The 27756-nt window shown below is 40.0% G+C and overlaps 1 protein-coding gene and 1 long non-coding RNA gene across 2 annotated transcripts in view; one reads left to right on the forward strand and one right to left on the reverse strand.

The window, feature by feature from the left end:
- The window catches only part of LOC144584198 (uncharacterized), a 465271-nt gene that overhangs the window by 266475 nt on the left and 171040 nt on the right, over positions 1–27756 (reverse strand). The gene's annotated exons all lie outside the window — the stretch shown is intronic.
- TCF7L1 (transcription factor 7 like 1) overlaps positions 1–27756 on the forward strand; it is a 137126-nt gene that overhangs the window by 87260 nt on the left and 22110 nt on the right. The window contains exons 4-6 of the mRNA XM_072978999.2: positions 21905–21988; positions 23385–23517; positions 23830–23932. Coding sequence (XP_072835100.2) covers positions 21905–21988; positions 23385–23517; positions 23830–23932 — 320 coding nt within the window. The remainder of the gene's footprint in view (positions 1–21904; positions 21989–23384; positions 23518–23829; positions 23933–27756) is intronic.

A 27756-nucleotide genomic window follows, 5' to 3' on the forward strand; every position in this document is an offset into this window, starting at 1 on the left:
TTTTTGACAGTCTAAGAACAGCCAGAGAGATTCAGGGGTTTTATCCTTTTGTGGCAGTTAAGGAGGAATGTAAGTGATTCTGGTTTATGGTATGGAATTTGCATTTCCTTAGACATAACCCAATTTGGAAAAGTTTTTCTTTTCTTGTTATGCTTTTGGAATTCACGATTCTAAAACATTTTCATTCCTAAGGTTAAATAGTGCTGAGACAACTTGTCCTGCAAGAATTCTTTACAGCTGTTAGGATCCAGACCCCTGATCTGTCATGTTACAACAAACAAATTGCAATTTATAGTTTAGCCTGTAGCTTTCAAGGAGCAAATGTGGTCTGATGAATTGGTATTGGAGGAAAATCTTGTTGTTCTGCACCACCCTCTTTATATATTTTATTTAATTGTTAAGGGTGGGGGTAAAAATCTGATGACCCTGCAGTTAACAATGTGCAGCTATTTAAATAGGCAAGGGCAAGTGCCTCTTGGGAATGGGTTACAGGGGTGGAGTTCAATAGTGTAAATGCACTGAGACTATATTTTATGTAGCCTGTTGTTTATATCTGTTTCTAAATTATTTATTTCTACAGTGGCAGTGCAAGTTCATGGCAATTAGGTTATGAAATGAATGCAATGATTTTGCAAAACAATACAATGAATTCTGCATTTAGTTTTAACCACACCATTTGTGCAGATGGTGTTTTGACATATCTTTACAGTGATTTAGAATTGCGTTAACCCATATTTTTCGTATTAAGAAAGAAAATTCTGTTATCTTGACCTTTTTGTACAATACTATTCTTAAAGATCACATGAGTGACAGGGTCATCTTAGAGAACTCCTTCAATGAACTTCACTGGATTTTTAGACTTTCAGATGGTGTGTTGCATTTTTCTCAGAAATTAGATGGATATTATGTTTAAAAATGTATTATGTTTAAAAAAAGAAAATTTTGATAAATTGAAAAAAGAAAAAGGGATTAAGGGATTTACGAAGGATAAGATTATCATGGTTTGATAGGATAGCAGTATGTAAAATGAAGATATTACCTAAGATTATTTTGTTATAATATTGCCAGTAAAGTTATTAGAGGAAGATTGGAAAGACTGGCAAAATATAATTAATACATTTTGTAATGGTGATAAAAAAGCAAGGCTTGATAAGAAGTATTGATATAAATTTCAAAAATTAGGGGTAAGGATTGAATATGAAACTTTATTACATAGCTATTCAGACTAGACTTATGGTAGATATTTTAGTGCAATCTAATAAATTAATATGGTCAAAGTTGGAATTTAAAGTGGCTGGTGGGTATTTGGAAAATAATTTTAAACAATATAAATAACAGTATTGTAAAGATTGGAAATCTTAAAAAAAGAAAAACATGATACAAATTGAGAATAGAAAAATATTTACCCCTTCAATTATTCCATTACATCCAGTAACAGAATTAGAGAATTTTCCAGGGAATTTGAAAGGAAGTTTGAAGACGGTATTAAAGAGGAAACAGATTATTAGAGTAAAAGATAGGTTGGAAAAGATGGGTAGTAAAGAACAAATAATATATGTGTTAGGAATGGAAAAGTTATCTTAATGTGATATTATTCAGTTAGAACGTTGGATTAAAGAATGTGTGAAAAGAAATCGTAAATGTAAGGAGCTTACAGAATTTGAAGTAATGGTGCCACTGAAGGAAAAATAAAATGGAAGTAAAAGAGATAATAAGCAAAATGTATAAGATATTAATAGAAGCAGAGGATCAACAAGAGATTTTAAAGACATGGTGGGGTGGAGATTTGGGATGAGAAATAAGTACTCAGAGAGGTGGAAGAATATATGGAATAAAAAGGTAAAAGGTTCCCCTTGACAATTTTTGTCCACTCATGTTCGACTCTAGGGGGCGGTGCTCATCTCCGTTTCCAAGCCATAGAGCCAGCGTTCGTCCGAAGACAATCTTCCGTGGTCACATGGCCAGTGCGACTTAGACACGGAACGTTGTTACCTTCCCACCAAGATGGTCCCTATTTATCTACTTGCATTTGCATGCTTTCGAACCACTAGGTTGGCGGGAGAATATGGAATAAAAGAATCTTAAAATGTATGTCTGTAAGGATAAAAGCACATTTTTATAAATTGGTTTGGATTTGGTATTTAACACCAATGAAATTGAATTGTTTGAGTAAAAAAAATTCTAATTTCTGTTGGAGATGTGGTTAGGAAATTGGAACTCATTTGTGTATATGGTAAGCATGTCATTATATATTGAAATTTGGAAACTTAATTCTTAAAGAAATAAATGAAATATAAAAGTTAAATATAAGAATATGTCCTGAAACAGCATTTGTGTTGCTATTTGAGACTGAGGAATGGAACTGGACAATGAAATAATTGATTATAAATTTAGAAACAGCAGCTAAAATAATAGCAAAGAAATGGAAAGTTAAGTACAATTGGTCGAAAGATCAGCAGTTCGAATCCACGCAACAGAGTCAGCTCCCGTCACTTGTCCCAGCTCCTGCCAGCCTAGCAGTTTGAAACCATGTAAATGTGAGTCGATAAATATGTACCACTACAATGGGAAGGTAACAGTGTTCCGTGTCTAGTCGCACTGGCCACATGACCATGAAAACTGTCTACGGACAAACACTGGCTCTACGGCTTGGAAATGGGGATGAGCACCACCCCCTGGAGTTGGACACGACAGGACAATTGTCAAGAGGGACCTTTACCTATAAAGAAGTGTGGGATATCACTGTCCATGACAAGTTAATGTGTAGTGTTAAAGTAAGGAAATGAATGACAAATAACAATATGTTTAGATATATATGGGGATAATGTATTGATTTTTGTATTAACAAAGTGGAAGGGCTGTGTACTGTTGTGACATGCTCTGTGAGGGATGAGATTGTCCATGTAGAACAGCTGGAAACCTCAGTGAGTGCATAGTGAGGTCATGAATCACCTGAGCTTCAAGGATTCCTTCTTTCCATGTGAACCTGGTCATTTTTTGAGATGTACTGATGAGGTATCCTTATGTTTATCACTACTTTCTGAGGCACAGTTACCGAGAATGCACAAAAGAGCTTTCTCTGTGGCAGCATTCAATCTGTGGAACTATGTGCTCCAAAAGATTAGATTATCTTTCTTTTCTGATTCCATATGAAGATACAGCTTTTCTAATGGTTTTGATTTTATCAATACAGTATTAAATGTGAAACTTTTTAAAACTCTGGATTGGATTTTCTTTTAGTGTTGATGCATTACTTTGTGTGTGTGTGTTAATTATTTGAACTACTGTTTCTCTCTATATTTGTATCATCTTTAATGTCACCACTAAAGGGGCAAAAAAAACCACAGCTTGTAAATTTCATACAATGTGATGTGCACATGGGCAGTGGATGCTGGATTCTTATAAGTGCTGAGGTCATCAGTTGTTATATGCTGCCAGGTCAATTCCAACTTATGGCAACCATAACACAGTTTTCAAGATGAGATGTAACAAAATGGGTTATCATTGTCACCCACCAGTAAATTTCTGTGGCCAAGTGTGAATTTGAACTCAGGTCTCCTGAGTCCAAGTTGAATAACACTATCCACTACAACACACTGACTCACAGAGGTTGTCAATACCTCATCTTAAAATTATGACCAACATGTCTTTCTCTGGACTGGCTTCTACTCCCAGTCTCCCAGCCAATATGGTAGGACCCCCATATATGCTGGGGACTGGTTCCAAGTGGATGCTGGGAAAACGATGTATAAGAGTGAACGCTATATACTTTGGTGCTTCGACTTATGAATGCCCCTACCTACAAACATTTCGACGTACAAACAGCACTGGTCGCAAAATTTTGCTTCTGCACTTGCGAACTGAGCTTTGATGTACGAATAGAAAAAGGCAGGGAAAAAGGCGCGGAATTCAAACTGTTGCTGGCAAAGAGGCTGATTCTTTGTAGCTCTTTTGCCCCAATGGTTAGGAAAAGGGAGGCTCAGCCTCCTAGGCTTCCACTGCCGCCATCAGGAGGTAAGCCCAGTGGCCAGGCTCAGGCTCCCCGACTTCCGCTGCCACCACCGGGAGGTGAGCCACCGGACCATCCCGGCCACGCTCAGCCTCCCGGGCCGGCAGTGGCGGTAGCAGTTAAATTATAGCTGATAGCAAGAGTGGCAGTCTGGTGGGGGTTGGTTGTTTTTTGACCTCCTCTTCAGAAATACCTAAAGATTGCTATAGAATTGGTAGAAATGCTACACTGCTCTGTACCAGGAAAACTACATGGTGTCATATGCTTTGTTTTGGAGCCAAAACATGGTGCAGAATATTCAAAGTTAATATCGAGTATGGGGTCAGTGTCAGTAATGAAGATGTGAACAGAAGGTTCGGTACAATAGGACCCCTGTATCCGCTGGATAAATAATGGCGAGTTCACTTATCTCCTGACTGAAAATATGTACTAAAATTACTACATTAAAATGTACTGTACAGCAGGGGTCCCCAACCCCTCATGAAGAGTTGGACACAACAACTAAACAACAACTACAAAAATGCTGTGAAAAACTGGAGTGCCACCTGGTCAAGATGAGCTGTACTGGTTTTAGTTAAAGCATCTAACAAGTCTCCATCAATGTATATCAGTACAATTTAACCACTTACTTCAAAATTCTAGAACTGAAGACTGGATGACAACAGGCCATACATTTCTGATTATAAAAGATCATCAAAAGGGCAATGGGCCCAGTAATTATCAACCAATTACATGCCTTCCAACAGTGTTCAAGCTACTCATAGGAGTACTTGCAAGATCAATATATAATTACTTAACTGAAAACTCCCTATACCCAACTGAACATGGAACATAAAAAAGTTAAGAGGCACAAAAGATCAGCTGCTTATTCATAAAATAATCCTGAAGAATGAAAAAAAAGACGAAAAGCAAACTTTAACACTTCCTGGGTAGACTATAAAAAGGCATTTGACTCATTGTCACACAGCTGGATTAACACCTGCCTAAAATGTTTGGGTTTAGTAAAAACATTCAGAAGTTCCTCAAGAAAATCATGGAAAACAGTCTTAATGGCCCTTGGTGAAGAAATTGGGAAAGCAGCATCAAAACAGGAATATTTCAGGGGGATTCTTTATCACCACTGCTCTTTGACATCTCACTAATCCCCATGTCAATAATTTTAAATAAAACTGGATTGGGCTCCCATATTTCAGAACAAGCAGGAAATATCATATGTTATATGTGGATGACCTAAAACTATATTCAAAAAGTTCATAGAATCACTGCTAAACATAGTGCAAATATTTAGTGAAGATACCCAAATGAAATTTGGAATTGACGAATGTGCAGCTCTGTCTAGACACCATGGCAGGATCCAAAAACTAGATCGAATAGAGTTAAAAATGGCAATATTATAAAATTACTGTCAAGGGATGAAAATTATAAATACCTTGGAATAGTAGAAGCAGATAACATTGTGCACACAAAAGTTAAAGAAGTGGCAGAGGGAATATATCAAAAGATTGTGGAAAATCTGAAAATCAAAATTAAATGGTGGAAATACAAAGTCATAAATACATGGACCATTCCAATAATTAGATACCCAGCTGGAATGATAGATTGGACTCAAAATAAATTAGAGGAATTGGATTGAAAAACATGGAAATTAATGAACATGCATTATGCACTACATCCCAAAAGTGATGTGGACAGATTATGTCTACCACGAAAAATTGGAGGCCATGGATTATTGCAAATTCAGCAGGTAGCAGAGGAGGAAAAAGAAGTCTAAATAATTATATCAGTACAAGCAGAGAAAAACTAGTTATGGCAGTGAAAATGGAGAATATTTTGAGAACAACAGAAACAAAGGATCAGTATAAAAAACAACAATTTGAAAATAAACAGCTAGAAAAATAAACCACTACATGGACAATACCTGAGGAATATTGATGGACAGCATAATCATAATTCAACATGGGCATGGCTAAAACTGGGGAACCTTAAGAAAGAAACTGAAGGTTTGCAGTCCAAACCAACATGATGAAAGGTAAGATCCAAAGAATTAGTGCTAACAGTAAATTTCAACTCTGCCAAGAAAAAGATGAAACTATGTCACACCTCGATCTGTAAATGTCCAAAGACTGCACAAACAGATTACAAAGTTAGACATGATAGAGTGGCAAAATTAGTGCACTGGTCATTATGAAAAAAAAAACTTGCCAGCCTCAAAAACCCACGGGAACATCAGGTAGAGAAGGTGTCAGAAAATGGGGAAGTCAAAATATTGTGGGATTTCCAGATTCAGACTGATAGATACTTTGAACATAACACACCAGACATAGTAATAGAACAAAGAAATGTCTGGATCATTGAGATTGCAATTCCAGGGGACGCCGTCCAGAAGCCACTGGTAATGGTGCGGCTAAAAAAATATTATAAATAAATAAATAAATAAATAAATAAATAATAAAATAATAAAATAAAATAAAATTTAAAAATGAAAAAACTAACAAAGTACAGAGACCTGGCAATCAAAACATCTTGCCTCTCGGGGGGGAAAAACACTTCAGTGGTCTCCATAGTCATTGAGGTTTGGGAACAATATAAAAAAACTTCACACAGTACTATAAGCAGTTGCAGATATCAGTAATCACACAATCAGAACTACAAAAACAGTATTAGGAACAGCATAATACTGCACCAATATTTAACAGATACTTAGGTTCTTGGTTAAAAAAGAATCGGAAAAACTAACAAACTACAGAGACTTGACAATCGGAACATCTCGCTTGTGAATGAAACACTCTTCAGTGGTCCCCATAGTCATTGGGGCTTTGGGAACAATATCAAGAAATTTCACACAGTATTATAAGCAGTTTAAGATCTCAGAAACCACATCATCAGAGCTATAAAAACAGCAATATTAGGAACAGCATACATACTGTGTTAATATTTAAAAGATACTTAGGTTTTTGGTGAAAACTTGTATCTATGATACTAGCCAACGATTTTATAATCTTGATTGACTATGCCTGGTGTTTTTGAATAATAATAATGTGATATTCATGTTCTATAATCTGATAAGCAAATTGTCTTCTCTCTTTCTAAAACATATTTTCTGTATAAATTTTTCAGCATTACAAATTTGGCCCTTCCAAAACCATATGATCAGCAGAATGGATAAAATTCAATGATTTTTTAAAAATGAAATTAATTTAAATCACAGCTTCTAAACACCCTGTCCACTCTTGGACTCACTCATCACCCTGGTTTACAGATGAGTTGTGATCCATGGAACTATGAGAAGGCTAGAAAATGACTGTAGGAAAACTCCCTTGGGTGGAAATTTAGCTACAGTAAGGAAACTGTCCAGCAAATACTGTAACACCATTCAATTGGCTAAGAGAGCCTATTACCATGCTCATTAGTGAGGCTTCTCATTATCAGATCGCACTCTCCTCACCTAGGCAGGACAGTCTAATGGTTCTCAATCTGATATTACCACTGCTAACCAGTTTGCAGCTCATTTTTGGTCTAAGATTGAGGCCATCTGTGGGGATCCCAACTCTGTTAGGGTGGCAGCTATCATGTTGCGGTGTCCAATACACCATCTTACTCAGTTTTACTGGATTACGTTCAATCTGTAATGCTTGATGATGTGGCCAAAATGCTTGCACATTTCATAGCCACTTCCTCTCCATTGGATCCATGCCCTTCTATAATTTATTTATTTATTTATTTATTTATTTATTTATTTATTTATTTATTTATTTATTTATTTGATTTTTACCCCGCCCCTCTAGACCATGTCTACTCGGGGCGGCTTACAAAATAAAACAAAACAGTATAAAAATATATAAAATCATAAAAATTACAACTACAGTTTCAATTTAAAACAATAATTTAAAGAGAGGATTACCAAGATGGAATAGCAAAGAAAAAGAAAAAGAGAAAGACTTAATTGACTGGAGGGAAGGCCTGCTTGAATAACCAAGTTTTTAACTGGCTTTTAAAAACACCCAGCGAGGGTGCCAGCCGAATTTCTGTTGGAAGGGCGTTCCACATTCCATTAGTTGGACTGTGTTACTTGGCCTGCGGTGTAGATGTTTGTATTTTTAGTGGGGGACTTTTAGTGGGTGGGGAGTGTTTGGGGAATTTTATGTGTGTGCATGTGTCTGGTCTCTGGGTGTCTGTGAATTTCATTGTATGGGTATACTGTGTATATACTTACAATGACAATAAATTATTATTATTATTATTATTATTATTATTATTATTATTATTATTATTATTATTATTATTATTATTATTATTATTATTATTATTATTATTATTGGCTTTTGAAATTTGCCAGGGAGATAATGGTCAATTGGGCCACATAGATAGATGATTAATACATCTCTACAAGAGGGATTTATGCCCTCTTGTCTGAAAGAAACTAGTGCAGCCCAAACGTTGCTGTCTGCAGAGGATGTAACTAATTACAGACCTGTTGTCAACATTCCTTTTCTGGGAAAACTGATGGAGAGGGTTGTGGCAGACCACCGGCAGACATTTTTGGAGAAAACTGGTAGTCTGGATCCATTTTAGTCAGGGTTCAGGCCATGCCATGGAACCGAAACAGTTCTGGTCACTCTTCTCAATGACCTGTTCACAGAGGCTGACCAGGGGAGTGTGACCTTGTTGGTCCTCCTGGATCTTTCAGTGCCCTTTGATACCATCAAGCACATTATCCTTCTGGATAGACTTTCGGGTTCAGAGTTTGAAGACTGTCTTACTCTGGTGTCGGTCCTTTGTTGAGGGTCATGTCCAGAGAGTGCATGTTGGGGATGCTGCTTCGACCCTGTGGGTTCTCCATTGCGGAGTCCCACAGAGATTGATCATCTCCTCATGCTCTTTAACATCTATGTGAGGCTGCTGGGACATATCATATGGAGATTTGGAGTTCGCTGTCATCAATATGCTGATGACACCCAACTCTGCCTGTCCTTTTCATCTTCAGCAGTGGAAGCTGTGAGGATCCTGGAGTGGTATCAGGTCTTGGTTATGGACTGGACACAGGCTAACAAATTGAAATTAAATCCTGAAAAGACAGATACCATGCTCTTGGGTGGAGAACCTGCCCAGTTAGCAGGTATTTTGCCTGGCCTGGACAGAGTCAGACTCCCCATAAAAGAGCAATTCCGCAAGTTGGGTGTGTTCCTGGACCCAGTACTCTCTATGGAGAAGCACATTTCAGCTGTGGCCATGACTGCCTTTTTTATCTCATGCAGGTTGCACAGTTGCTACTTGGACAGGAAATCTCTAATGATGTTGGTCCATGCATTGGTAATCTCTAGAATTGACTGCTGCAATGTTCTCCACGTGGGACTGCCTTAGAACGCAATACAGCAGCCAGGTTCATCCTGAGAGCACAAAGACATTATCACGTCTCCTGATATGCCTGCATTGGCTCCCTATATGCTTCAGTGCCAAATTCGAAGTGCTGGTTTTGACTTATAAGGCTCTTAACAGTTTGGGACCTTGTTACCTGATGGAGTGTCTCTCCCTAAAATTGTCCCCATCATCTCAATTTTGTTTTTTCCATTTCTATTATTTGCATATACTAGATGCAGAAACTTCTGATTGTGATCATGGATTATTTTCAGATAAAGTGTTTGTGATAATGTTTTAAGGACTGAATTTGAAGCAGAGGAATTGTCTGCTAAACCATTTAGTTTTTATCATAGAGGCTTCTACTTTGTGTCCAGGGTTTTAGATAGATGGCTTGAACAATTGCAACAGCAAACTTGAATGTTGTGGACATATTGTCATAAAACCATCCCTTCGAAGAGATCCCAAGACTTAGAAAAATCCGCCAGCTGCTGAAGCAGGAAACCCACAGCTGAAGCATCCAAAAACATGTGCATCTAATCTGTGTTTTAAAATTTACAATAGACTAGAATCTTTGGGGGCAGTCATTTTCTTTCTTTCTTTCTTTCTTTCTTTCTTTCTTTCTGTCTTTCTTTCTTTCTGTCTGTCTGTCTGTCTGTCTGTCTGTCTGTCTGTCTGTCTGTCTATCTATCTATCTATCTATCTATCTATCTATCTATCTATCTATCTATCTATCTATCTATCTATCTATCTATCTACAGTATATGTACACCCTTTCTGTGCCTTTTAGGTGCCTGAAGGTAATTCTTTCTAAGCACAGGCAACAAGGTGAATTGGTACTGGTACCAAAATTTACATGATGAAAATTAAAAGTGTGTAAAACTACAGAACTGCTTGAATTTGTCCCTACTTGTAGTTAGTTCCTTGAGAACCTTTGGATTCCTTTAGAATGCAATCTGTAGAATCTATGGCAGTTTGCTTTTGTTTCTGCATGCAGCTAGTAGGGTGATTCTGTGGGTGATTTACCCATGGGCAGTTTGTGACTGAAGTAGGAGGGTAGACCACCCTGAGACTGTGAGGTCATCCCCCTCTGCTTGGTGCCCATGCCAGTTCTAGATTCCCCTGACTGTAAAGACTATCCTGTTCTTATGTGGGAGAGTGACTAGTGCCCCTTTTAAAATAAATTCACAGCCTCAGAAGTTTGGATACACTTACATAATTATATGTAGATTCTAGGAATGTGTTATACAGTTTGCTAGTGCATATTGTAAAGTTTCTTTTTTTACTCTCACATGCATTTTTGTCTTTTACCAGCTAGGATACATGCATTCAACTCATAAATGAAGTGATTCTTATATGGAAGGAATGATGTGTGCACTGTTCTGACACAGAAAAAGGTTTTGCATATCTGTCAGGGACAACAGACTATAAAATAGGAGCAGTAGGAGTTGTCTCATGGAGCATTAGTGACTGCTTGATACAGCTTAATTCAGGTGTTCTTGACTGGACCTACTCCTACTCAGTGTAATTTTACAGTGAATTTGCATCCCCACAGTTCAAGTTTTCTAAACTTGTCTCTTTCAGTGGCTTCCTGCCCCAAAGAGACAATAAAGAAATACTCCCTGAACACAGATCTACCCTGTTTTCCCCAAAATAAGACCTAACCTGAAAATAAGCCCTAGTATGAATTTTCAGGATGCTCATAATATAAGCCCTACCCCCAAATAATCCCCAGTTAAGTGAAATCCCACCCTCCATCATTGTGCAGCAACCAGAAGAAGATGACAGATTTAAATAAATGTAGATTGTTGTGCATGAAAAAAAATAAAACATCCCCTGAAAATAAGCCCTAATGCATTTTTTCGAAGCAAAAATTATTATAAGACCCTGTCTTATTTTCAGGGAAACGTGGCATGTATGGGTTTCAGGTGGAAGATGAAACACATGGATGTGTCTGAAAGTACACTTTCACTACCACATAGAACTACCCTGAAGAGAGCTTTGCTCCCACTACAGTGCCATCTGCAAATGACATATTCCTCAGCCCTCCTTTTATTAGTTCTTCCTTCAATATAGGTGAAGAAGTACCAGATATATATATAGAGAGAAACAGTGCTGAGGTGCTTAAACTGCTCCCGTCACATGTGATTTAGATGTAAGATAATCAGTCCTGCTCCTATTTGTGTAATTCCAGCTTGGATTCTTTGGCCCATCAAAATGTGGGATAATATTGTGGTATTGCTGGAACATTGTGAATTGACATATCTAGAGAGAGAGATGAGTACAGTGGGGTCTTGACTTGAGAACTTAATCCGTATTGGAAGGCGGTTCTCAAGTCAAAAAGTCTGTAGGTCAAGTCTCCATTGACCTACAGTGCATTGAAAACCGATTAATCCCGTAACAGGCCGTTTTTGTTCCATTTTGGTTTTTTTCTGGTCTGTAAGTCAATTCTCAGGCTGCAAGTCAAACCTAAATTTTGCTGCCAGAGAAGTCTGTAACTCAAAAAGTCTGTAAGTCAAGGGTCCACTGTAGTATTTTCAGTTAAAGGTGATGGTGTAAAGTGGGCTTGGCTATAACTTCAGCCAAGGTTTTGTGAGAAGAAATTGTACAATATGAGTTTTGGAGGAAGACACTTTAGCGTTTCTGGAATAATGTATTCTTTGGAATCTCTGTGCATTCACACACATCAGTTTTGATAATAGCTTCATCCCTTTAATCCGTAGAACACATATAATCGATTAGTTCTGCTTTGTCTGCCACAGTGAGTAGGGCTTCTTAAAACTGGTGTGTTAGTGACCTGGTACAAAGTGGATGATTCGTAGCATGGTGCTATACTCTCCTTATTTCCAGTTCCTGACATATTAAAGTAGACTCTGACAGATAATGTAAAAATTATTTGGGGGGAAAAGTATAGTCAGGAAATACAAAATGTATGAAAGGGCTCCTGAGACTGATATTCAAAGAGAAGCAGTATGTTTTATGATTAGTTACTGAATACTCTTGGTTAGTGTGTTGAAACCAGAATAAAGGTGGTCTTTTCTTTAGTAATATCATCTTCACTGAATGGGTATCAGGGGCAGAAAATCTGGTCATTAAAATTCCCTAATTGCTTGTAGCAATTCTCCTTTTGTTTCTTTCTCTCCTCCTCCTAGTTTGCTGCAGGCTCCTTCTTGGGGACTGCAGCCTTAGTGACTATAGCAGTATTGGACAAGCCAAAGCCTGTTGTTTGCACCCCATTGTTCAAGCTAGGATTTCAGGGCCACTGGATTGTTTTTTGAATTGGTGGATGTTAATCCCCAACTGAGGGGAAGCTATTTGGCAAATGGCAAGTTAATGTGCAGACAGCAGAATGCATTGTACTGTGTGTGTGGCACAACAGCATGTGGGAGAGAAATAGTTAAAATCCTTTTCATTGCAGAGAGGAGGAAGGGAAGGGAAGGTAACAAGCAACCAGGACTTGTTCTAATCTCTCTGGAATGTAACCATTTTGAAACTTTTATAGCTTCAATATGCCATTAATTTTTTTTTCATATGGTTGTACAGTGAATGTCTGTGTGAAGAGGCACCATCTTATGCTCAGAGGAGGTTTCAGTTTTCTACATTGCCCCCTGTACTGTTAGCTGGGTCCCCTTGCTTGTATATTTTCTCCACCCTCATATATTGCCCTCTAAATTGTTTAAAATGAGAAGGAGCCTTTATGCAACTTTCCTAGAGGCACCAACCCCCAATCACCCGCAGCATCTCTGCTTACAAAAGGGATTAGAAAGCCCTCTTTGTGACCAAAAGAGTGGAGCAGAAAAGAAGGGTGGAGTGTAAAATGAACCAGCTGGAAAATGACAACACACAAGATTTTTAATTGGTGAACTTTCTGCATGTCCTCTGTGAATATTTTGGTATTCTTGGCTTCTCATCTCTTGCCGGTGCTTCCTAGAAAGGTGACTCAACAAATGGAATAGTGCTCTGTGTCCCAGTGGTTGTGGGTGTTATGAATATCTTTTAAAATGACTCTGCAGTAAATGGCAAGTGAGCTCACTGCACAGTGTTTGGAAACAAATTTGAGCTGTACAGCAGCCAGATCCAGGGACTTCCCCAATCTAACAAGCTGCTTTGATCTCAAGCCTTGGAGAGCTGATCAAAGAGAGTCATTTAGGAAACTACTTCTACTGTACTCTGAGCCCAGAGTGTACTGTAGGTCATTGCGCTAGCTTGGGGGTCATGGGGCCAACTGCATACCAAACATGCTCCTTGTACAGATGACAGCCTTGGCTCCCTGCCTTTTCCACAGTTGGCTGTTGTCAGAGCCTTGAAGGCTAAGATCTGATTACAGATCCTTAAACCAGTTGTACATAAAGGGCAGTCCTGCAGTTTTACACATCCTGCAGTCTCAGCAACAACTTCAAGAATCTTACTGCAGCCTAGTCACAGTGTACTTTCAAATGTAAAAGTGTATTTTTTTTTCTCTACCTCATTGCTCTCATAGAAACAATGACCTAAAATATATATTTATTTTTTTCTGCCAGACCATTGTAGACAATGATTATTATTTTGTTTTTAAAGTTTGAATAATAGCATTGGACTTAATACAGCTAACAACAGTAAACAATGCAAGCATAAAATATAATTCAGAAAATGCCTTTTGGGAAGTATGAAATCATGTAGATAGAAAAAAGAGAATCTCTTCTGCAGTGCTGCAGGCCACACTTGGGTCGTACAATAAACTAGAGAATGTTGGCTTACTGGTTACAAATAGAGTGCTGTTGCATGGTTCCCAACTCCTCTTGCAGAGAATGCAGTCAGTGTTTTTTACCCAGACTGAAATGTGTCTCAAATTGCACATACAGAATTAAAATGGAGTTTGGTTTAATATATGGACAGTATATCTCTTCTTAAAGAGACGAGAGACAAGCAAAAGAGTTAGCACATAGCAAGTGTCCCTAAAATACTTCAACAGTGGAATGGACTGCCTCAGAAGGTGGTGGACTTCCTCTTTCAGTGGAAGTTTTTAGATGGCCATCTGACAAGGTACTTTATAAATTTCCTGCTTCAAGGGGTTGGATTTGATAAACATTGGGGTCTATTAAAAGTCTACATTTCTGTGATTGTATGTTTTAGAAAGACTAGTAAAATTTTATTAAGATGCTCTCCAGCCAGGTGCACCTACTATTTATGATTATACAAAAAGCATTAAGCTTGTGTAAACCAGTGAGAGAATTAGGCTTCTGTTTAAATTGCTGAATAGCTCAGTGCCTTAGTTATGGTTGGCAGTTCAGTTTCCCACTGTTCTTCCCTGACAGGGGCTGGACTCTATGATCCATAGGGTCCCCTGGAGCTCTGCAATTCGATGATGATAATATTCCTTATAAATATTGCTGATGTTCACTTTTGTACAGATAGGGAATATGTAATGCAGTGTGCCCATTGTGTCCCACCACCCCAACCCAGTACCCAACAGTAGATGAAAACCTGCAGAACATCACTTCTTAAACATTTTTCAGAGAGTTTTCTGTCAGGAAATATTCCTCTTGGCTCCTAAATGGTGGCAGTGGTAGCTGCTGCAGTTGTTTTTTTTCCTCCTTTCAGGGCAGAAATTCTCAGTTGTATGTTTTTATTCATGTTTTTCCATGGGATTATTAGTTTTGGCTATATTTTGTATTGAGTTCAGAGACTTAATTTTACATTTAGAATGTAAAATCTTAAAGGGAAACAGTTCTGCACTGTGGGCAAAGCTACTCTATTACAGTAAAGTGTTTGTATGTTTTATAGGAGTGAGATAAGCTCTCTTCCTGTTTCATGTCAAAAGCACATAAATCTTGCTTCCTTTGTCCAAAGGTGCTAGGCTTATTGGTCATGTGCTGTTTTTTATTTCACAGTTTGCCAGGGGAAGAATCCAGAACTTTTATTTTATTTTATTTTCTATATTTGGCAGTAGCTTCAAACTTTAAAATGCTTGCTTTGCTTCTGTGGAGGAATGTAAAACTAGCCCAGATCTGCTGCTAAATGTTAGCAAATAAAGCTTTTTTTCTACCAGAGTGCAGCATGGCTGTGGAGGTTTTAACTGTATGTTCACTGAGTCTTTTGAATTATTTTTTTCTTTGGGCTTTGCCTGATACAAAATACATAGAATCATAGAATAATTGAGTTGGAAGAGACCTATAAGATCATCGAGTCTAACCCTCTGCTCAGTGCAGGAATACAAATCAAAGTAGATCTTACAGATGGCTATAGTTCTCTTGAATACCTTTGGCGTAGCCTTTGTACACTACAAGCTTCCAAAAGGTCCAATTTGCATCTCTTTTGTAGGTTTTGCACATATTTCAAAATAGCATGTCTATAATCAGGCAGAGCAGATATTGGATCACTGGAAAAAGCACTACAAGAAGAGTTTTTACTCACTCAAGCATCTTATGTAAAGATAAAGGTTCCCCTTGACATTTAGTCCAGTTGTGTCCAACTCTAGGGCGTGCTGCTCATCCCCGTTTCCAAGCCGTAGAGCCAGCGTTTGTCCGAAGACAGTTTCCGTGGTCACGTGGCCAGCGTGACTAGACATGGAACGCCGTTACCTTCCCACAAGGTGGTACCTATTTATCTACTCACATTTTACATGCTTTCAAACTGCTTTCAAACATGCTTTCAAACTGCTAGGTTGGCAGGAGCTGGGACAAGCGATGGGGCTCACTTCGTCGCATGGATTGATTCGATCTTACGACTGCTGGTCTTCTGACCTTGCAGCACAGAGGCTTTTGCGGTTTAACCTGCAGTGCGACCACGTCTCAAACATCTTAGCACTCATCAAAGGCTTTGAAGGAGAATATTACAGACTATGTTTTGCAGTGTAATTTTGTTTGGGCTGTACCTACACACAGGTTTTGGCATCACCATTGTGAGCTCTTCCTATAAATAGAGGAGCAGTCTGTGATATGATTTCATAGCCACATCATTGGTTGAATGAGGCATGTAAGCATAAATGAAAAGTGTAAGTGATATATGTACAACTAATTATTTCTTGTCATCACAGAACTGTCTTTGAATGCTGTTTTTCTTCTGCTGTCCTTTTTCATCTTCTGCTTCTGCCAAGTGAGACACACTACAGACTACTGAACCATGTAAAAAGGCAAATAGAATGTGAAAAAAACTTGTGTGGTTTTAATCATGTAATCAGTAGATCTGTGCATAGCTCCTTTGATTTTGTCAAGAAACAGATTGTGACTTCCAGCTAAGTACTAGTTTAGTCTGGAGCAATTTGTGTTCTACAGTGGTGCCCCACATGACGACGATAATCTGTTCCAGGAAAATCGCTGTTAAGCGAAATTGTCGTCATGCGAAAAACAATTCCCCATTGAAATGCATTGTAACCCATTTAATGTGTTCCAATGGGGAAATTACCTTGTCATCCAGCGAAGATCGCCCATAGGGGAAGCTATTTGCCAAGCGCTGATGAGCTGTTAAAATGGCTACCCTGCGAAGCATGGGTCAGGAAAACACAGGGCAGCCATTTTGCGGAGCCGGAAAGATCGTCGTTTTGCGAACAAACAGTTCGCGAAGCAAGGACCTAATCGTCGTCAAACAAAAATCCCCCATTGGAAACATCGTCCAAAAAATTGCCAAAAAAGTCATTGTCATGCGATTTCGTCGTTCTGTGGGGTCGTCATCATGTAGGGCACCACTGTATCTGATTTGATTGGTCTTGGATCAGTGGTCCCCAACCTTTTCGGAACTGTGGACCAGTTGGGTGGATGGGGTCCATGTGCAGGGGGCGGGGCCACCCCCCGTGCTCCTGGGTGGCCGTGGCACGTTTATGGGGGGCATGGTGAAAAAAAATCTTCATATTAGTGGAAAAGTTTCAAGCCAGTGCAGTGGTAACAGTTCACATAGCTTGAAAGCTGCTGGGGTACATGGCATCCGCCACAACTGTCATCATCCATGCCAAACTAAAGATGAGATCCCTGTGTTCTTTCAGTGGTATGAGGGGCAATAATCAAAAGAACCTCTGAGTAACTACAGAACTGAAAGAGCAGCTTCTACTGGGGGAGGAGATTCTGGAAGCGATTCAGGTGTTTGTATTTCTAATTGCTCAGCATTCTCCTCAGCCACAATTAACCCTTCAGGTTCCAGATCTTCAGCTGCACTCATGACATACACACGCAAAGTGGCACCAATAGGATTTCAGCCTCTAATATACCACATCAGCACCTATCCAATGGTAGTTATTACTGTTGCTACTTATAGGGATGGAAGACTATTATGACTTAGTATAATGAAAAAGATATTGCACTTGTTTTATTTCAAAAGCATGTCTACCAAACTATGTTGCTGTTCAGAGGATAACCATAAACAATCTGTATGTTTTTTAAAAGAATGCAACCAAATGATTCTTGGTGTTCTTGGTGTTACTGACTTTCTACAAGTACCTCAGTTGAGTATAAATCTTAAAGCTCAAATGTGACTCTTACCAGATTACGTCCTCTGAAAGCATAAATCTGCTGCAAAGTTCCAATGTGAATGTTATCCAGATTGTTCCTTCACTGGTTAAGGAATAAAGTAAAAGTCAGTGAAGCAAATGAGAATCATGTTTTGTGAGGTATCTTATTGAGTAGGACAGGAGGAGTGTATGCTTCTCTCTCTCTCTCTCTCTCACACACACACACACACACACACACACACACACCTGCTAATGAGCATTGGGACTCATTTAGGAAATTAATACAGAGAAGCAAATTGCAGTGTTGAGACTTTGAAATAAGTTGGTTTTGTGTTGCAGTTTGTGCACTTGGGCTCAAAAAGCTTTGCTATCACTGCCCTAAATAACTGACCCTAACCAGGGATTCTTGAGAAGCTGTATTTAGAAAACAATTTGCTTCATATCCCAGAATGACATATTTGTATAAGTATGGTTTGTAGCTCTGGTAGATTACAGTGGTACCTCGACTTACGAACTTAATCCATATTGGAACGGTGTTCGTACGTCAAAACATTCGCAAGTCGAAGTACCATTTCCCATTGAAATGCATGGGAACAGGATTAATCTGTTCCAGCATTTCAAAAAATACCAAATAAAAATGAAACACTGCAAGCCCCATAAGAACACACTGGAGCTGCAAAACACACACACACACACACACACACACACACACAAAACAACAACAACAAAACACAGAAACATACTGTAATACCCCCCAGCCCAAACCCACTCTGCAAAGCCCACCCAGAAGAGTTTTTTAAAAGCAAAAAAGCAGCACCTTACTTTAAAAAGCACCCCGGGGCTCCCGCAGGTCTCTGGCACACAAGGCTGTCCATGCGCAGGGCAGAAACTGAAGAGGCACCTGCCAAAGAAGCTGGGAACCAGGTGGCAGTACAGAAAGGGAGCCGCAAAGCCTGGCCAAAGTGAATGGGGCCGGAGACCTGGCCGGGGCAGATCCGGGCGGGTGGGTGCCTACTCTGGAGCTGCCCTCACTTCGGGGTGGCGGATTCCTGGTTCCCACTCAGCCCCCTCAGTGTGAGGGGTTCCCGGCCAAGGGCAACAGCCTTGGGCAGACTTCCCATCTGCCCGCCGCCTCCTGCTCCACCACGGCTTCCCTCCAGCCGGAGAAACCAGGAGCTGGGTGGCAGGAGAGAAAGAGCGCCTCAAAGGCTGGCCAGAGTGAATGGGACCGTTCGCCCGCCCGTGGCCTCCTGCTCCTCCAGAGCCCCAGCCTTCCCTCTGGCAGCAGCACTCACCCAGCTGGAAAAGCGCTTGCCCACCAACTCGGTCCCGAAGTAAACGGGACCGTTTGCTTCAGCCAGCCTTTGAGGATCCCTTTCTCTCCTGCCACCCAGTTCCTGGCTTCTCTGACCGATGCCTCTATGAATTTGAATTTCCTGCCTTTTCACCCTCCCTTTTTTGTGTTCGTAAGCCGAAGCTCTGTTCGCAAGTTGAAGCAAAATTTTGTGAATGGAGCCGTTCGTAACTCAGAATGTTCATAAGTAGAGACGTTCGTAAATCAGGGTACCACTGTAGTTGATGCTGCAACCAGAGGGGTAGACAGGCATCTATTCCATGTATTCTTCGAACTGATATCCTAAAATGTTGATCTTCTGGGTCTCCTTATTCTTAAAGCAGTCTACCCAGGATGTAGAATGTTATTCTGTTTTATGTACTGTCAACCAATACACTGTATTCGGGAATTATTGCTTTTTCTCAGCAGCAAACTTTTTTAAAAAGTGTTGAAAACTATCAAGAGGAAGTATGGTTAATGTGTGAGTAAGTTTGAGAAGTAGCTGTTTTTCTATCATATTTGTTTTCAAATACCCCAGAGCTATTTAAAATCTGTCACTGTGATGAAGAGGATATCTTCCAGTGGATCAAAAAAAATGACCTTTTAGTGTGTTTGGATATCTTAAACTGATTTTTATTATTAGGAGAAAATATAAATACACATTGGTGAGGATGCTGCTGGTATCACAAAGCATAAACCAGAGGTCATACAAGCAATGTGTGTAATCATGCCAGCACATGTTGCACACTCAGAAACATTTGGGTTGCACACTCATTTGTATGGTAGATGCTTGACAGATAGCCAACAAAATGCAAAAACTTTGAATGTTGGCCTGAACATGGTAATTTGCAGTAGTATTTTGACAAGTCTGTCTTAAGACTGTAACATGTAATAATTTATAATACTGTACCTAGTTAGAGTTTATTTACTGCTGCACTGAGATATCTTAATTGTTAAAATAGGCATGGAAAACCAACTTATTCCCAGACAATTTGCATGTGCTTATCACCAGAATGCTGTCTGTATAGAGATCAGGGGAATGGGAAAGATAGATTACTTAGTTTGAATTGAGTAAAACACAGGAGAGACATATCTCATTTGATGAAACAGATATCTTATTCTCCTGTATTAGTTTTGAATGCTAATCAAATATTTTCAGAATATGTTAACCTTCTCATGAATTGAAATGTTCAGATTTTCTATTGGAAGAAATCATGATTTCTGTAGCATTTTCCACCTGAAGTAGTTAGCTGAAATATATATTGGAGGAAATCGGTAGGTTTGTTTTAAGTTGAAGGGTTAATCTTCCATTTAAATTATTGGTTGTTCTGCCTCTAAGTAGAGCATGCTGGGATTTCCTTACAGCTGTTTTACATCATGAAGATTTGTATACTAGGGAAATTCCATTGCACAGCTGCAACTCATCCAGTCCACATTCCCAAACCTCTAGCATTTCACAAGACACACTGCATCTAACTACAACGGCACTGAATGGTTTTATACCTTTGTTAGAACACAATACAAAGCATTTATATTTGGAGAACATTAGATATGAATCCAACAACAGAAGCCAGTCTGTGTTTATGTAATAATAATAGAAAACTGTTAGGAAAAAAGTATCCGGTATTGTATTTAAGTGGTGTGTAAAACTAGTCCAAAATTAATTAGGTTTTAACTGTGATCACTATTGGGGTCACATTTTTAATGCTATACATTGAAAATAAGGAGTTTACTCAATTCAATATTTTGCTTTGCAGGCATCAAGTGAATATGCAAATTTGGAATTGAATTACAATTACAATATTGAGATGAGAGCTGAAAGAGAATGTAGATCAATGTCCTTAATGATTAATTTATATAGAAATAATTTGTATGGTATATTTATGCCAGCCAATTTACATCTATAAACTCCTTCTGACTCGCACATCACCTCTGTAACATTTGGAAGTCATTAATATCAAACATAATCTTGGTCTTAGTTTTCTGTCCCATTCCAGTACCAGTAACTAGATTGAAAGGAGAGAGTTATGCTTGTATGGTAACAAATGACATTTACCATATTTTCCATGTATAAGATGATACTTTTGTCTAAAATATTTAGATTAAAAATTGAGGGTTGTCTTATACACGGAGGTAAGGGGGGGAGGGATCGAAGCGCTTTGATCCTTGCTTTCCCCCCTCCACTTTCTTCGCAAAAAGTGAAGGGGGAAAGCAGGAATCAAAGTGCTTTGATGATTCCTGCATTCCCCCTCCACTTTCTTGCGAGGAAAGTGCTTTCCCCCTCCACTTTTCTTGCAAGAAAATGGAGGGGGGAAAGTAGGAATCGTCAAAGCGCTTTTATTCCTGCTTTCCCCCTCCACTTTCTTGCAAGGAAAGTGGAGAGGGAAAGCACTTCCCTCTCAAGAAAGTGGAGGGGGAAGCAGGAATCAAAGCACTTTCCTGCGAAGAAAGAAATTTGGGGTTAGAAAAGTGGGGGGAGGTTCTTATACATGAGGATGTCTTATACACCAACAAATGTGGTATGTTAGTGTGATAGTCTGGGAGCTAACCATAAGGAAGCAGCTTTCCAGTGATTACCAAACCATCTTTGTCATCCATGAAATGGACTGAAGGTGCATCATAAGAAGAGACTAAAATAAATGAATGTGGCTTTCAAGCCTTCTTCTATTTGATTCATTCTAAAAGTCATGTCTGGCTACTTTATTGGGCCATTAAGTTCTTGTAAAATGTGTTAAATGCAATTATTTTGCTTTTGTGGTTTCATCTTCTTTATTTCAATTTATTTCAGTATCTGCAGGTGAAGTGGCCACTCCTTGATGTTCCAGCTGGAGCTACCCTAAAGGATGCAAGATCTCCCTCTCCTGCACACTTAGTAAGTGTATTTTGCTTGGGATTGTCATAACCTTCCAAACTAGCATTTCTACAGATTTTTTGCTTGAAGTACTAGCCAGTTCAGTATTTATGTCTGTAGAATTCCTGACTGCAGATACAGCAGCTATCTAAAGAGCGGCTGATAGTGTCCATGGCTGCAAGGGGCTGGCACCTTGCCAGATTTCTGCAGCTGGGCTACATGCATGTGCAAATATTAAACAGGATAGTAGCTATTGAGCCTGTTATACAGGCCTGTTATACAGGCTCAACAGGTTAAGGATATATTTTGAGGAATTCCTGAATTAGAAATAAAACATTGGTGCATGCCTGGTCACCTACATTGGGTTTACAAGGTTGAAAGCTGTTTTTATTACTATCTGTCATAAATTTGAGGAGGTGCAGTTTTAAGTCCTGTTGACAAATTAAAATTTATCATGGAAAAGAAAACTTGTAACTGAGAATTCTTAGTAAATTCAAATATGAAATTGCTACTCTACTGACAAGAAAAACCAACAACAACTTTTCAGTAAATCAGGATTGGGATAGAGCCACCATAACAACCATTTTTAAAAAGAAATGAAGCAAACCAACATATTACTATCCAGTTAGCTAATTTTTAATCCTGGTAAATTGAGCAAAAGCACTATGAAAACTGGAAATTCTAAGCTCAGAGAGCCATTAAAGAATCAGCATTGCTATTACAAAAGATAATACTCACCATCTTTTTTTATCTCCTTTAAGAATGTTACTCACAGATAGAAAAATATGTCCAATTTGGCAGTTATAATACATTAGGATTGCAGAACCCGTTTTGATGATAATACTTGCAAAAGAAAAGAACTGTGTGATATGGAATTGTAACTACTTCTAAGGAAGTAGAAGACAAAAATAAATTATTACGTCTCAAAAGGGAAGAAAATAAGCAGTACCTTTAGAATTTGTGTTGAGACCAGTGCATATTTAAATTGTTCATAAATAATCTGGACTTAGCAATGAGATGGTTAAGGGACAAACTTATTGTGGTTGGTGAAAACCAAGGCAGAGAAATCCAAAAGGCTCTCTCTGTTTTTTAAATATATACATTCAATTTATATATATAGTGGAACCTCTACTTACAAACATCCCTGCCTATGAACATTTCAATTTACGAACAGCTCCGTTCGCAAAATTTTGCTTCTGCTTGCGAACGAAGCTTCAGCATATGAACGGAAAAAGGCAGGGGATGGATTAAGTTCATAAGTAGAGGTTCCATTGTATAATGTATGAAAACATAAATGTATTTTTTCCACCTCTTTCTCTTGTATTTATAGTTATATTTTCTCAGGATATTTCCTTTTCCCCATCTCTCAGTGCAAGTTATGTTAAAATGCAAAAATATCCTTCCCTTTATCTTCCAGTCAAACAAGGTTCCTGTGGTACAACACCCACATCATATGCATCCACTGACGCCACTCATAACCTACAGCAATGACCACTTCTCACCAGGTTCTCCACCATCTCACCTCTCCCCAGAGATTGACCCAAAGACAGGTGAGTTTTTATAAATTATGCCCCATGCCCTAGAAACCCCCTATGAACTATGTTGTAGTTTGACAGAAAAATATAATTAGGTAGAACATGAAATGAGGAAGAACAAAGCCAAAAGTCGAAATCAATTCTACTAAAATTCTTTAGTAGAAATCAATTCTACTAAAAAGTATCTTGTGACATTTGGGGGAGGGTGATATGTTTATATTTTTATAGCTCAAACGAAGGCCAGAATCCTTTGGGGAATTGAAATTTGGGTGAGAAATTGCATCTTTTAACATTTTATTTTGCATATATATGTATTTTCACCACAAGGAATTCCACGACCACCTCATCCATCAGAACTATCTCCCTATTATCCGTTGTCACCTGGTGCCATTGGACAAATTCCTCATCCCTTGGGGTGGCTTGTACCACAGTAAGAATTATTACTTTGTTTCTTCCTTTGTTGTTTTCCCTTTCTGTAAGAGCTGTCTCCCCTTAATGTTATGGGAATTTCCTAACTTTTCTATGTGACTAGAGTGTGGTTTTTGCTCTTATTATGTGATAGCACCTGAAATCTCTGTCTCAGTTTCATGAAACCATCACATTGTAACTTTAAAGGTGGTATAACTTTACACACACACACACAAGAAACCTACCCTATGTAGCACCAATATTTCATTAAGATACAAATACAGTGATAGCTCGACTTACAAACTTCCCTACTTGCAAACGATTCAAGTTGCGAACGGAGCCTCGACTTACGAACAAAAAAAGAAAAAACCTTTCCTGCCTTTTTTTGACCTAAGTTCATCTTAGGTCAAAAGAAGAAAAAAATTTTAAAAATCCCCCCCCCCATTGGTAGAGTACGGATTAACCGGCTTTGCATTAGTTCAGCGATGGCGAACCTATGGCACACGTGCCACAACTGACATGCAGAGCCCTTTCTGGCGGCATGCGAACCAGATCGCTACTCCCCCCCGCCCCCGCCCCCCCCACAGCCAAACCTCAGGAGGTGGCTGCAGCCGGTGCTGGCACTTCGGCAGGCAGATCCAGAGCAACTGGTGCTGGCAGTGGAGGGATCTCGAGGCACCTCCACGCCAGGATTCCCCCTTCTGCCACCACTTCCGGTTCTGGGTCCTCCACTTCCGGGTCCCCCACCACCGTGACAGCTAGCCACGTTTTTTTATTTCCCCCAAAGTTTGGGCACGCAAGCCCAAAAAGGTTTGACACCACCGCATTAGTTTGAACCTCTACCTACGAACACTGCCTCAACATACGAACGAAAAATAGCAGATGCGGATTAAATGGTTTTCAATGCATTCCTATGGAAAAGTTTGACTCGACTTGCGAACTTGTCAACATATGAACACCATTCCAATACGAATTAAGTTCATAAGTCGAGGTACCACTGTAAGCTTCAGTGCTTGATTTTCTTTTGTTTTCTCACCATCTATATAATCTGTCTCCCATCTTTTCCTCACATAAGTAAGAATGGTGTACAAAAGGTTATATCTAAAGGTTACCTTTAAAATCTTGGCTTTGAAACCCTACCCTGTGAAGAGGATTAGAGATTACCCAAGGCCATGTGTAGCATGCTTCATGCCTGAGAGAGATTTGAATTTACAAGCATGAAAAAGTAAATTAATAATTATTGAACACAAGTATGACATATAGACGTAGCTCTGTGCTTGTGTGTGTCTTATCCTGATTAAGTGGAAAAGAGAGAAGATTAAATCATAAGGGAATTCTATAAAAAAGAAGTTACTTATCTGTAACTATGGTTCTTCGAGTGGTCGTCTGTGAATTCACACTAATGGGTTAATCTGCGCTCAAGCAGAGCAGTTTCAGAAACTTTCACAGCTTTAAGCACTTAGTGCTGGGACCTCCCCTATACCAGCTATATAACTCCACCCCCGGCACTAGTGTCTCAATTCTAAGGAACCAACTGCCGCTGCCCAGCATGCCATGGCACACATGACGGAGCGCGGGGAGGATGGCGGGACATGTGAATTCACAGAGGACCACTCGAAGAACCAGAGTTACAGGTAAGTAACTTATTTTTCTCCTTCGTGGTCTCTGTGAATACACACTAATGCGTGACTGGCAAGCTGACTAACCAGGAGGAGAGACGTCATGAAAGTGCAGAAGCCAGGACAGCTTGACCTGCCTCAGCATTCAGCTGTACATCCAGGCAGTAGAGCGAGATGAGGATAGGCGGAATGGCACATGTGGCAGAGCGGCAGACATCTGCGATATCCACTCCACAGAGAAAGGCTGTTGAGGATGCCACAGCTCTAATAGAGTGAGCTCTCACTGACTTTGGAAGAGGAGTCTGCCAAATTATAGGGAAGACAGATGGTCTTGACTAACCATCCAGAGATGGTCTGAGAGGAACCCGGTCCTCCGAAGGAGGAACCGGCAAAGGTGACAAAGAGACACTGTGAGGCACGAAAAGTGGTTGTGCTATGCACATAATGCGACAGAGGACGCTTCACGTCTAGAGCGTGCGGAGCTGTCTCAAACAATGAAGATGGCGTGGGAAGGAAGACAGGAAGGACAGCTGGCTGGTTCAGATGGAAGGCAGAAAATACCTTAGACAAGAAGGTAAGGCCTGGCCGTAAAGTTACCTTACAGAAAGGAGGACCCGTTCTTAGTGTAGCCAGTCCTCCAGTCCTGCAAGCTAAGGTTATTGCCAGGAGAAAGGCAGCAAGCAGAGTGATGCTGACACCAAGGGCTTGAAGGGAGGCCTCATAAGCCACCAAAGAATTGATTGGAGAGACCACTGAGATGTTAGTGGTCTATAAGCAGGGTGCATATCCTCCAAGCCTTGGAGAAACAGCTTGCAGGTAGAACGGGCCAGTCCCAGGCAAAACAGGTGGAGAAAATGAAATAATGTGTCCAGAGACATTGGTCTAATAGGCAAATGTTGTCTTGATGCAAAGTGACAGAACGCCTACCAATTATAGGAGTAGGTCAAGGTGGTAGAAGGCTTGCAAGCATGATTGAGCATGTCCGTTACAGTCGGGGAAGACTCCATGTGGACAGGTAGGGGGACTCGAGGTCCAGATGAAATATCCAATCCTTGTCCCAAGAAAGCAGATGAGGGACCAGGTGCAGCCTGATGTATTCCACAACTCAGGGGAGCAGGATCAAAAACCATGGCTAGTGAGGTGACCAAGCATGACATTTTCACACTCATGGTGGACACAAACAACAGTCCTTTGAAGAAGGGGGAAAGGTGGAAACCGGTAAAGGAGGCTTCGTGACCAATTCGTCAGGAAGGCATCCCCTAGGGAGCTGTGGCCGATGCCAGCTCGGGAGCCAAACATGGCACACTTCTTGCTTAATCAGGAAGCAAAACGTCTATGTCTGGAGTCCCCCATTGATGACAAAAGGTGGCATCATTGAGAGCCTGCTCGTGAGAGCAGAACCGTAGTCTGCTGAGATGGACTGCCACAGAATTGTTTCTGCCTGCCAAATGTACTGGACAAATGTGGCAAGCATGACACCATTCTGAAAGGTTAATGATGAGAACAAGAAGGCATAACGAATGAGCACCACCCTGCTTGTGTATATAATAAACTGCCATGGTGTTGTCTGATGTGACCTGAACCACCCGACCCCGGAATAGGGGCTCAGAGGCCCAAAAGGCCTTGATGTTTGCCAGGAGCTCCAGCAGAATGATATGAAGGCCAGCTACCAGCTGGCAAGGGCAACGTGGTGGCGCAGATAAGCCTGCCCGCCCGGTGGGCAGGCATCCACCACTGACTGAATCAACCAGGTCAAGAGACCAAAAGGGTCTCCCTATGCGCAGGTTGCGGGGGATCCCCACCAGTCCAGTTATGCAGCGAGTCACCTGGAGCAACGTGGATGGGTGGTCGTAAGATATCTGAAAAAGTGAGAGAAACCAGGCTTGAAGGGGCTGCATCCTCAGTTGAGCATGCTGCCCCACAGCTGTGGTAGATGCCATCAGCCCCAGGAATCGCTGGACCTCTAGGACAGGGAAGCAAGTGCCTGAAGAAAAAAGGAACATAAGAAATCAAGCAATTTCACAGACTTGTCATCAGGGAAGAAAAACCCTGCTTCAAGAAAGCATCCCAAGTCTCATTAACACAATCTACACACTGTGTAGGTTGCAAAGCCGACTTCTCTATGTTGACCTTCAGTCCTAATGCTGACAAAGGGACAATGTCAAGGATGTGTGTTTACCAGTTTGTGACTTTTACTCAGCAGCCAGGAGCCAGTTATCCAGCTACG

Source organism: Pogona vitticeps, chromosome 8 (assembly GCF_051106095.1).
Source record: "Pogona vitticeps strain Pit_001003342236 chromosome 8, PviZW2.1, whole genome shotgun sequence".
Taxonomy (NCBI): Eukaryota; Metazoa; Chordata; class Lepidosauria; order Squamata; family Agamidae; genus Pogona; species Pogona vitticeps.